The sequence below is a fragment of the Neltuma alba genome, unplaced genomic scaffold (genome assembly GCF_004799145.2).
Source record: "Neltuma alba isolate B1F8T4 unplaced genomic scaffold, ASM479914v2 tig00011367_pilon, whole genome shotgun sequence".
Lineage (NCBI taxonomy): Eukaryota > Viridiplantae > Streptophyta > Magnoliopsida > Fabales > Fabaceae > Neltuma > Neltuma alba.
The window spans coordinates 271,609-283,941 of record NW_021636064.1 but is presented as its reverse complement, the minus strand read 5'-3'; the positions used below and the strand labels follow the sequence as shown (position 1 = coordinate 283,941).

Genomic DNA, 12,333 nt, shown 5'->3' with positions numbered 1-12,333 from the left:
AAAAATTACTATTTTTTTTCAAAAACAATTCTCAACCCAGATATTTTATAAGTTCCAGCCCTCCTGGCTCAACCATGTACCTCACGTATACAAACTTCCTTGGATTTGGGATATGACACTTCTTTAACTAAATGCACAAGCAACATAAATTAATGGGAAAAAATATGCACGCAAACCTAGTCACATCGAGCTCTAATTTCAAGCCTATATTTTTTTTAAAAAAAATAATCATTCTTCATACTTTATGTAATCTTTTATTGCATGATTCTTCAGCATACCCCAAGTATGTGTGTATTTACTTGTTTGGATCTACTTATTTAAGTGTTTATAACCATGTTTTATATAAATTGAAATAAAACTCTTCTTTTATACTTATTTTTTATTTTATAAATCAGGATTAAAAAGCTGTTTATAAGATGTTATAGACAAGCTTAGTTGAACCAGCTCGTTTATCAGAATTATTAGAATAGGCCTTGCCACAAAAGGTGCTTACAACTTATTAACTAATGAGATTTTCACACTTGTAGTGCTGTTTAAACCCGCGTCATTATGAATTATGATCACACTCTTACTGATTGATTAAACTACTGTAACTTTTACAAGTCACAAGAATATACATTTACTTTTTAAAAATAATATTAGAGATAATTAAAGAGACCAAACTGGCCAGAGGAGTCACTTAATAATCTTGAAAGGTTACACGAGGCCATTAGCAAAACGCAATGGGTGGGTTTGAAATTAATAAGAATAATTTAATTAATAAACAATCTAAGACTAAAAGGGAAATAAAAGAGATACCCCCATTTTTCTCTCTTGTAATTAATAAACTAAATTACTTCATCCATATTTCTTTCCCACAAAATTAAGAGAGACAGAACTCAAAGTTGAAGCTGCCTCCAATGATGGAAGGCTCATCAGTGGAACGTACGTTCATCTAAAATTTGATGCCCGACAACTCAATATTTATTCGTATAATCCTATGTTAAAATAACTTATTAATTATTACAAATGCCTATGACGTAGGTTAAAATTACTGAACCTGTCGTTTTATTTCTTGTGGTTGATGAAGATGATGATGCCGAAGAGGTCAACGACGATAGTCCGATCGAACAAGTGAGGCTGACAGTTCCGATCTCCGACGATCCAAGCGAACCGGCGTTGACGTTCCGAACATGGGTCCTAGATTTAGGGTCCTGTATCATCCTTTCCTTCGTGAACCAGTTCTTCAGTTACAGGACAAACCAGCTCTCGATTTCCTCTGTGTCGGCTCAGATTGCAAGCCTACCACTTGGGAAACTCATGGCCGCAATACTTCCGACCAAAGAAATTAGGTTTCCACTTACGAGGTGGTCGTTTTCGTTGAATCGAGGGCCTTCTGCTCTGAAAGAACACGTGCTTATCACCGTCTTCGCAACGTCTGGTTCTACCGGGGTTTATGCCATGAACTTAATTAACACTGGTAAGGTTTTCTATCGGAGGAGCATCCATCCTTTGGCAGCTTATTTGCTTGTAATAACAACTCAGGTATGGCATAAATTAGTAATAACTCTTTAAAAGCTTGTTAACATTATTGAATTTGTGATTAACTTTGAACAGATGATTGGATATGGATGGGCTGGAGTGTTTAGAAAACTTCTTGTTGACTCCCCTTACATGTGGTGGCCTACAAATCTTGTGACTGTTTCTCTATTCAGGTACGTGTTCTACAATGCATCAATTATCTGGGGAGTGATTGGCCCAAAGAATATGTTCGCAAAAGAATGTATTTACTCACGCATGAACTGGTTCTTCCTCATTGGTTTGCTAGCCCCAGTCCCAGTTTGGCTTCTCTCACGCAAATTCCCAAACCAGAAATGGATTTCACTCATAAAAATGCCTATCATCTTCAAAGGACCTGGGAATTTACTTCCCGCAAGATCTGTCAACTTTATCATGTGGGGAATCGTTGGACTTTTCTTCAACTTCTATGTTTATAAAAGGTACAAGGCTTGGTGGGCCAAACATACCTGTGTTCTTTCAGCTGCACTTGATGCTGGGGTTGTTTTTTGTGCTGTTCTTATGTTTTTCACTCTTCAAACTTATGATATCGTGGGACCCAGTTGGGTAGGACTTGAAGCTAATGACCATTGTTACTTCGCCAAGTGCCCTACCGCACGAGGTGTGAGAGCCTCCGGATGCCCCATGTCTTGAGATTTTAGGTTATATGATCGATTCCAATGTTTAATTTTTATTAATTTTCATGATATATTTGATTCTAAACAAGTGAAAGGAGAGAAATATGTTAATGGCTAGTTGCCCTGGCGACAACGCTACCCACCATGTTTAGATAAGATTCTGGATTCGAGTTCGGTGTTAACATATTTGTGTGTGCGTTTAATTTTTTCCCCAGCACATTTGATTGTATTATATCAAGAAAAAAAAAGGGGATAGAGATTTTAATTTTGATTTTAAAACATGGAGAAGTGAGTTTAAATTGATTTTGTTCCACTATTTAATTCTTCCTAAATATTCTATGTATATTAAAATGTTATAACTTCAAAGTCAGAGAGTTAGAATTTACAAGTGAAATATGAGAATTTACAATTAATATAAGACCCTTCGTAAGAGTAATAATGCTGTTTACAATTGAAGTAAGCTAAGGTCATTTATAAGTAGAGCTAACATTCATAAGTTAGGTAGTTAGGATTTACAAGTGAAATACGGGAATGTACAACCAAAATAAGGTGATTCATAATAGAAATATGGCTGTTTACAACTAGATTAGAGCCATTTACAGGTGGAGTTAGCATGCACAATAGGTCAGGAAGTTAGGATTCACAAGTTGAATATATATAGGAATTTACAAGATATGGTGATTCATAAAAGAAACAAAGTCGTTTATAACTCGAGGGCAATAATGTGTTTTTACCCGCAAAATTCAATTTTACTTTGGTTCTTAGGGTACAGTAGACTTTCCAAATTTTGTGGAGCTGCTGAAAATTGTGTTGCTTCTTCCAAAATTTGTTCACTTTATTTCTAAAGAATGCTACCATTTGCAAGAATCGACTCTATCCAAAAGTATGGACTCTTTGTTTTAGGCCAGTGTAAAAGCATGGACTACTTTATACCATAGAAAAAGCGCAACCACACAAATTAATAAACCCAATTAACGATTATGAACAACAATTAATGTCATTTTAGTTCTTTATATAAGTCACTAATAACATATTTTAGTATATCAATAAATGTATTAAGTTGACAAATTTTTTTCAATTTTACTGTTATTAAATTTTTCTCTTTCTTCATACATTTACAAATCATTCTCGTATCTGATCTCTTCATTTTTTTTTTGTTTTTCTAATGAGAATTAAATAAGGATAAAATTGAAAAACAAGCATTAAATCTACTATAAATGACTTATATTTGGCACCGAAACTTTTCTATATAAGTGATTTATATTTAGAATGAGAGTGATATAAACAAAGTCAACTAATAGAGTTGAAATCAGTTTAATGGCAGCAAAACAATTGGGCATCAAGGTTCGAAAAATAATAGGGATTGAAGTCATAAAAGCCGATCAATGAAGCTAAATCCCTTATAAGTATGCTTAACTAACTATTAGTTAACAGTAAAGTAGCAATACCAACTTGCTACCCAATGTTTGTCATCACCACAAATTGATTCTAACACCAAAATGTGTAACTCCAGGTCTGCAGTAAAATTATGTTAAGAAATTGATTTTTTTTTCATTTAGTATTATATCGAAAAACAAACAATCTAACATTACATCTATTATTCTAAACATAATTAACTATGATTTGCAATCATTGATTCAATTACTGGTTTTGGTGTAGTTAGTTTTATTGGATATTTATATATATATATATATGCATATAAATTCGTCCTCTTCATCAGTCATTCTATTTGTTTGGGTGCGCGTTTAGAGACTTCTGGCAACGTATGTAAAAGAAAAAGAAAGCCCTGACTTGGGCTACCTCCCATATTTAATATAAGAGTTAGCTGGCATACAATTTTGTCTTAAATATAAGATTTCACGATTCACTTTATCTCATATTTATCAACTTTTTTCAAGATAGTCCTTATAGTAGTTACACGTGTTAAGAGTTTTATCGCATGGTAATTTTAGTTAATAAATAAATATAACTAGCAAGAGTATTTTAAGACAACACATATTTATTATAAATAACTAACTCAACTAATTTTTTTAATCCATTCAAATTAGTCAACTAACTCTTATATTAAGGATCAAATATAGTAAAATTTTACCTTCTTTATTTTGGAATAAAACAACCACGGTACCGCCGCTAAAATGAACTATTTTTCTTGGAAGTATTAATTAGAAATTCCTAATTGAATTATTGAAATTTACATATTTTTTTAACAAAAAAAAAATCTGTATAACAAAACTAAACAGACCAAATACAACAAGATTTGATTACTTTCCTTCATCAAGTTCCACCTCCTCATTAAGAGGTGGTGGTTAAGCAAAGAGACACTAACTTTCTTGTGATAACTTGGCTAGCCTATCAGCGAAGGTAAGATCATATTTACTGATGTGGTACAACTTGATTTGCCAATCCATGTGTAAAAGCAATCTAATATCATTTATAATTTCTCTAAAGGGATGACTTTCATTACAGCCCCTCAATTAATGTGAAATGTACATAAAAGCATTGAAATAATTAAAAAAAACATTGTATTTAACCTAATAAATAAAATGGGTAAAAAATCATAAGATATGTATACGTGTGTGTGTGTGTGTAAATGGCATTCAACCAATTACAAGCACACTGATCAGAGCCCATAAATAATGGAGAAAAATTAATTCATCAATCTCTATAATTTTATCTGATTTATAATCATAATCTATTGATCAAATACAAAACAAAAAAAAAAGGGCTTTTTAAAATAAAGTTTCTTTATTATCAACATAAAAAATTATTATACTTATATCCTTATCAATGAATCTCTATATAATCTGTAAGTTAGTTCATTTTTATTTTATTTAAATTCATGTAACAAAATTAATCCAGATGCATACTAAGAGTGATGCCATCAGCTACTAATGTCTTATATAAATATAAATATATATAGATATATATAAATTAACACATTGTAAGGGAAAATTCTATCAAAATACCTATAATTGTGAAAATTATAAAGACCCAATAAAAAATTGCATATTTAATTGTAAATGAGGTAAGTATGGATTCAGGTCACGGGACTCCCTCTAGATTATTATACAAAGTTAGTTGCGAGGGAACTGAGAACCTTGTTTGGTTGTTATTTAGATTTTAATGCTTCTCACACGTCCAGGGAAAAGGTCTGCACGTCAAAGTTGAGCAAGCCACACAAATTTGCCGGCAATGTGGGCAGCTGGGGCAATTGAGTGTTTGGATGGAAAGCAAACTTAAATTTTAGAAGTAATTTTAGAGTATACAAAGTAAATATATAAGGGAGTTTATCTCAACATAATTACTGTGCAAGGTTGCCGTCTGGTCGAATATTTTGTTCTCTAGTTATTGGGCCTTGCACGGCCTAAATAATTTCTGCAAATTCTAGATATTGTTGTCGCAGAGATGCTGGGCTCCTTATTAGGCCTGCATGTAATTACTCTCTCTGTCTGTGGACAAATTAACGGGCTTTTAAAATTCTCATTCGAGCTGATGGTGATTGTTGCTATGGTTCTGTTTTATTATTGGTGTTTTCAGATCCTTTTTTTAATATCATCAGGGACAAAAGTGTCCGTAGGGCTTTGGCTTAAAATGGCATGGTTTGACGATTGGAGCTCTGCTTCTCATAACTTGATTTAGATGCTCATGATGGTCTTCATCCTCTTGGTGCATTCATACATGGCTAGATAGTATCGGTGGTTACTTGGTGTTTGTTTGTGCATTGGGGCTTTATGCTACATCTTCTTTTAAGTTCGTGTCTCTATGAATTCCTTCGTCTTGAGTTACTTCATCAAGGTGCAATTTTTAGAAGCTTTAGTTGCTGCATTTTTTGTCCATGTTTCTATCTCATGTTTGGTTGAACTCCCACTGGAGCTTTTCTTGAGGAGCTACTTTTCGGTTTATTCGTTCAGAGCAAGGATTACAACATTTCCTCACCCCTGCATGCCTAATGTAAGCTTGCTTAAGATGAGGTTGGTGTTGCAGGATGTGTTGTTGCACATGTATTTTATGTTTTTCCGTTATTAGTTTTTTGTTATTGATTGTTTTTTTTTTGGGGCTACAAAAGAGGCTAAAGCCAAAGTAAAACTAGACAATATTGGGATCATATCCCATACAATCTTCCTGCATGAGAGCCCTTAAACTAGTCGGGCAAGCATCAAAAAACTGAGATTGGGAAATTCCCATTTTAGCCAAACCATCAGCAACCTTGTTACTTCTCCTTGAGATATAGTCCACCTTGACAGTCCAATCAAACTGCAGCATCTTTTGAATCTGAATAAAAAGAAGACTGGAATTGGTACTTGAATGGTGAGTATGGAGCTGTTGTACCAGAATTTTGACATCTGATTCCAGGATGATATTCCTGAATCCAAAGTCCCAGGCTAGTTTTAACCCCCTATAAATGGCCCATTCTTCCGCCTCTTGTGCACTGCAGATTCCTAGTTCTTGGGTAAATCCAACAATCCAATAGCCCTTAAAGTCCCGAAGTAAGCCTCCACAACCAGCTTTAGAGGAGTTCAAAGCCACAGCACCATCCACATTTAATTTAATCCAATTGAGAGGAGGTGGAGGCCAGGAATAGGAAGTTCCAGCATCATGATCACCAATCAGATTCGCCTCGCCACAAATAGTGTTCATGCCATAAAGTTTACATGTCCTCAAATAAGCAGTAGGATTAAGTGGTTTCATAAAGTTCGTATCAAAAGCCACATTATTCCTCCAACTCCATAATTTTCATACAGCTACTCCCCAAAAAATATTCCAACTCTGAATGTGGGAATGTCCCATTTTAATTTTTGAGATCAGCAGCAATCCAGTCCTTCAAAGGGAGGGAGAAAAAGGATTGTACATACCTTCATTTAATTTTCTCCATCCACATATTTCGAGCAAAATGATAATCCCGTAAGATATGTAATATGTCCTCCGTTTTGTCTTGACAATAGCCACAAAGGGGTGAAGTATGTGCCCAAGTGCTTCTCCACTCATTTGTTGGCAAACGATTGTTATAAGCTCTCCATAGGAAGGTTCTAATCCTCTCAGCTCCTTTCCACTGCCAGATCAACTTGAATACCGGGTCATATTTATCAGGAGGGCTTGTCTCAATCATTTGGTAGGCACTCTTAATGGAAAAAGAGCCATTTGAAGTACCTTTCCAAGACATGACATCATATCCTGCATTCTCCATAGGTGGCATAATGCTAATTAGCCGCTGTCAAACACTCTGATCCACAATAGAAGCAAGTTGCTGAAAATTCCAGGTGCCATTAAGTATCCAGTCTGCAACAACACTATCGTTTTCCTCTTGGGTGAGAGGCCGTAGGCAGAGATCCTTAATTCTCTTATCCGTGAATAACCACAGATCATTAAAAAAATTAATATACATCCCATTCCGAACCTTCCAAACAGTCCCTATCTCAACAAGGTCCTTTTGGTGACAAATGAATTTCCACAGATTGGAATCATCGAGGGAGATATTCAATAAGCTTTCGTCATCTCTCATCATGTATTTCTTATTAAGGATATCAAACCAAAGTCCTTCCTCCCCAATAACCAGTTTCTAAGCAAGCTTTGCTCCACAAGCTTTATTAACCGAGGTTAGTTTTTTAAAACCCAGTCCTCCAAAATCTTTTGGAAGAGTGATGTGCTGCCAGCTTATAGGGTGGTATCTGCTATTAGAATCACAGTGACCCCAAATAAAATTTCTTTGTAATCTTTCAACCTCATGATAGATTTTCTTTGGGATTTGGGCTACTTGCATCGGATAGAGAGGTATTGAGCTCAAGATAGACTTAGAAAGGGTGATTCTACCAGCCATAGATAAACTATTTGCCTTCCAAGCTGCTAGCTTTGATCGAATCCGGTCTGCAATATAGTAAAATGTTTCACTTGATTTTCTTTTCCTACTAAGAGGAAATCTCAGGTATCTCCCAATATCAGAAGAGATATTCATTTGAGTGATCTCTTCAATTTTCCTTTTAACAGGAGCTGCTGCTCTTAGAGAAAAATATATAGAAGATTTGCTTCTGCTGACGAGTTCTCCAGAAGCTTTAGAGAAAGTATCAAGGCGTTCCATCATGCAACAAGCTTGTTCTTCTGTTGCAACCCCAAATAAGAGTAAATCATCTGCAAACATAAGATGGGAAATATGAGGACCCCATTTAGACATTTTTATTGGTTTTCATTTCCCCCTATTAACAGCATCATTTATAATATGGGATAACCGATCCATGAACAGCACAAAAGCAAAGGAGAAATAGGATTTCCTTGTCTCAATCCACGTTGGGGGCAGAAATAATCAGTCTTTTCCCCATTCCAGAGAATGTTGTAGGAGACAGAGGTGAGAAGAGACAAAATAAGACAAACAAAATTATCATCCATCCCAACATCATAAAGGACCTATTGCAGGAAATCCCATTTGATTCTGTCATAAGCTTTTTCAAGGTCAATTTTCATTGCAACTAGACCTTTGCGACTCTTGTTTTTCTTCATAGTATGTAGAACTTCCTAACCAATAATTATATTGTCCTGGATGCTTCGCCCTTTAATAAAGCTAGCCTAATAAGGGGATATCAAATCATTCTTTATCCGTTTCGGCCTCTGAGTGATAACCTTTGTTATGCATTTATAGTGTACAGTACACAAAGAAATGGGACGAAAATGAGTCACCAGACTAGGATTGCTTCTTTTTGGGATTAAAGCAATGAGAGTCTTGTTAGCTTTTGTCAGTGAGGAGTTGCCTTGGAAGGCATTTTGAACAAACTTACAAACCTCAGGGCCAACTATCTGCCAATTTGATTGAAAGAAAATAGGTGAGAAGCCATCATGTCCTGGTGCTTTAAAAGCACCCATTGAGAAAATGGCGTCCTTAATCTCGTCATTCGATGGAATAGCACTCAATGCAGCGAGAGAAGAAGCATCCACAGGAAGAAAATTCGAAATAGTGGAGATATGGTAGTTTTCAGGATTCTGCTCTTTAAAAAGCTGCTTAAAATATTCAGCCACCAGTGCTTTCAACCTATTATCATCATCTACCCAAACTCCATCAGAATTCTTTAGAGCTTTGAATTTATTTCTTCTTCTTCTAATATCGGTTTTAAGGTGATAAAATCTGGTATTTCTATCTCCTTGAGAAATCCATTTTGATCTGGACTTTTGAAACCATTTCAATTCTCCAAGTTTTAGAACCTCCTCTAGTTCTTGCTGTAATTGTAACTCCAGATCGCAGAGAAAATTAGAGAAGGGGTAATTAGTAGATTTTTGAATCCCATTTAATCTAGCTAAGAGTTTCCTCTTCTTCTTTTCGACTTAACCAAAGACATCTTTGCTCCAAATTTGAACAGTTTCTCTAAAATAATCTAGAGAAGCATCAAGATTCCCACCCAAGGTCCATGAACTCTTAATAAAGTCTTTAAAAGAATCATCTTCTAGCCACATAGCCTCAAATTTAAAAGATTTATTAACTCTTGTGCAACTAGTCAAATCATTCAGAGACAGTGCAATAGGATTGTGATCAGAGAAATTAGTTCTAGGAAGTACCTTGACGAAGTGCTCTGGAAAGGAAGATATAAACAAATGGTTAGTCAGGACTCGATCAAGGCGTTCAAAAAGTCTTCTGTAGCCAACTTGCTAAGGTCCTTTCCAGGTAAACCAGGGGCCGGCTTTTTGACCAAAATACGATAAACAGTAAAACTATATACTAAAATGCTGTACTTTTAAAACTATTTACCAATATGCTATATTTAAAATCGTTCTTGGCAAGAATGACTTTCAAATTACACATAAGTCGTTCTTGGCGTGAACGATTTCAGAAATCGTTCTTGGCGTAAACAATTTCACTTTTAAATTTTTTTTTAATCAAAAAGTGAAATCGTTCTTGGCGTGAACAATTTCAAAAATCATTCATGCCAAGAACGATTTCACTTTCTGCCTTACATGCAAAAATAAGAATCCCCGACGATGCTCCTGTGAGGCTATAACATATATAGTAAATATTACTTCATCTGACTTATATTGGATTAAAATTTGAAAACCCCATTTTTTTAATTTTTTTTTCAAATAAGCTTGATGAAATTTTCTATCATTTCCTCTTCTTTTTATCTTTCTCATACCAAACAGCACATGACAAAAAAAAGTTATGTTTTGATTGTAAATTTTTAATTGTAGCAATTAAGTTGTAAGACTAAATTATTATTATTATTATTTTGGTCACAGGCATAAAAGGGCCCATGCCTAATACTTGATTTCTTGTCAAACCGAACAAATGCCACACGACAGGCTTTTTTACCAAAATACTACAAGTAGTAAAATTATATATCAATATGCTACACTTTTAAAAGTATTTACTAATATGTTACACTTAAAATTGGTTTTCAGGTGAATAATTTTTAAAGTCATTTGTTTGGTGAACGACTTCTTCATAATCTGTCCTCAATGTGCGTGAGATGAATGAAAATCGTTCTTCTAGCGAACAACTTCAAAACTTCATTTGCTGTTGAATGACTTCTCCCCTTCTCTCCTAATTAAAATGATTAGTATAATGATTTATCAATTATTTGAATGACAAAATCATGACTAAATAATGAGAGAAAAATGTTATAATGATGTTAAAACTAATTGTGAAATAAGTATAAGATGTATATTAATTAAAAATAAAAAGTAATAAATAAAGTTTTAAGTTTATGATAAATAAAAAACTTAAAAGTAATAGATAGTATTTAATGACAGAAAAATAACAAATAATTCCATTTTTTAAGTGTAATACAAGAACAACAATGCGCGTGCCGCGAATATCGATCTTCTTAAAAAAATAGAATTATTTGTTATTTTTCTGTCATTAAATACTATCTATTACTTTTAATTTTTTATTATCATAAACTTAAACTTTATTTATTACTTTTATTTTTAATTAATATACATCTTATACTTATTTCACAATTAGTTTTAACATCATTATAACATTTTTCTCTCATTATTTAGTCATGATTTTGTCATTCAAATGATTGATAAATCATTATACCAATCATTTTAGTCAGGAGAGAAGGGGAGAAGTCATTCAATAATAGATGAAGTTTTGAAGTTTTTCGCCATAAGAACGATTTTCATTCACCTCACGCACATCGAGGACAGATTATGAAGAAGTCGTTCATCAGATAAATGACTTTAAAAATTATTCACTTGAAAACCGATTTTAAGTGTAACATATTAGTAAATACTTTTAAAAGTATAGCATATTGATATATAATTTTACTACTTGTAGTATTTTGATAAAAAAGCCTGTCGTGTGGCATTTGTTCGGTTTGACAAGAAATCAAGTATTGGGCATAGGTCTTTTATGCCTGTGACCAAAATAATAATTTAGTCTTACAACTTAATTGCTACAATTAAAAATTTACAATCAAAACATAACTTTTTTTGTCACGTGCTGTTTGGTATGAGAAAGATAAAAAGAAGAGGAAATGATAGAAAATTTCATCAAGCTCTATTTGAAAAAAAAAAATTTAAAAACTGGGGTTTTCAAATTTTAATCCACTATAAGTCAGATGAAGTAATATTTACTATATATGTTATAGCCTCACAGGAGCATCGTCGGGGATTCTTATTTTTGCATGCAAGGCAGAAAGTGCAATCGTTCTTGGCATGAACGATTTCAAGGATTCTTATTTTTACATGCAAGGCAGAAAGTGCAATCGTTCTTGGCATGAACGATTTCAAAAATCGTTCACGCCAAGAACAATTTCACTTTTTGATTTAAAAAAAATTTAAAAGTGAAATCATTCACGCCAAAAACGATTTCTGAAATTGTTCATGCCAAGAACGACTTGTATATAATTTGAAAGTCATTCAAGAACGATTTTAAGTGTAGCATATTAGTAAATAGTTTTAAAAGTGTAGTATTTTGGTATATAGTTTACTGTTTATCGTATTTTGATAAAAAAGCCATCAGGGGACCTTTGATCCTAAATCGGACAAATGACACTCATTAATTTTATCATTAAACCAGCGAATTCGACTTGGGTTTCAATGAGCTCCACCCATTCTCTCTGAAGGGTCGGAGATATCATTGAAATCTCCTAATACAGTCCACGGTTCAGAGCAACTAGACAAGATCAACTTCAATTTCTCCCACAGCTCGGTACGCAAGTTTGAGTGGGGAATTCCG

The 12,333-nt window shown here is 33.9% G+C and overlaps 1 protein-coding gene across 1 annotated transcript; it reads left to right on the top strand.

The window, feature by feature from the left end:
• Positions 1–902: 902 nt before the first annotated feature.
• Positions 903–2,190, top strand: LOC114712505 (oligopeptide transporter 1-like). The gene is made up of 3 exons (XM_028897052.1): positions 903–924; positions 1,070–1,524; positions 1,597–2,190. Exons 1-3 carry the CDS (start codon positions 903–905, stop codon positions 2,188–2,190), a joined length of 1,071 nt encoding a protein of 356 aa, XP_028752885.1.
• Positions 2,191–12,333: the final 10,143 nt, after the last annotated feature.

Coding starts and splice junctions, on each gene's coding strand:
- LOC114712505 (XM_028897052.1), top strand. CDS start 903: ATGGAAGGCTCATCAGTGGAAC. Junction 925..1,069: donor GGAAGGCTCATCAGTGGAAC/GTACGTTCATCT, acceptor TGGTTGATGAAG/ATGATGATGCCGAAGAGGTC. Junction 1,525..1,596: donor TGCTTGTAATAACAACTCAG/GTATGGCATAAA, acceptor AACTTTGAACAG/ATGATTGGATATGGATGGGC.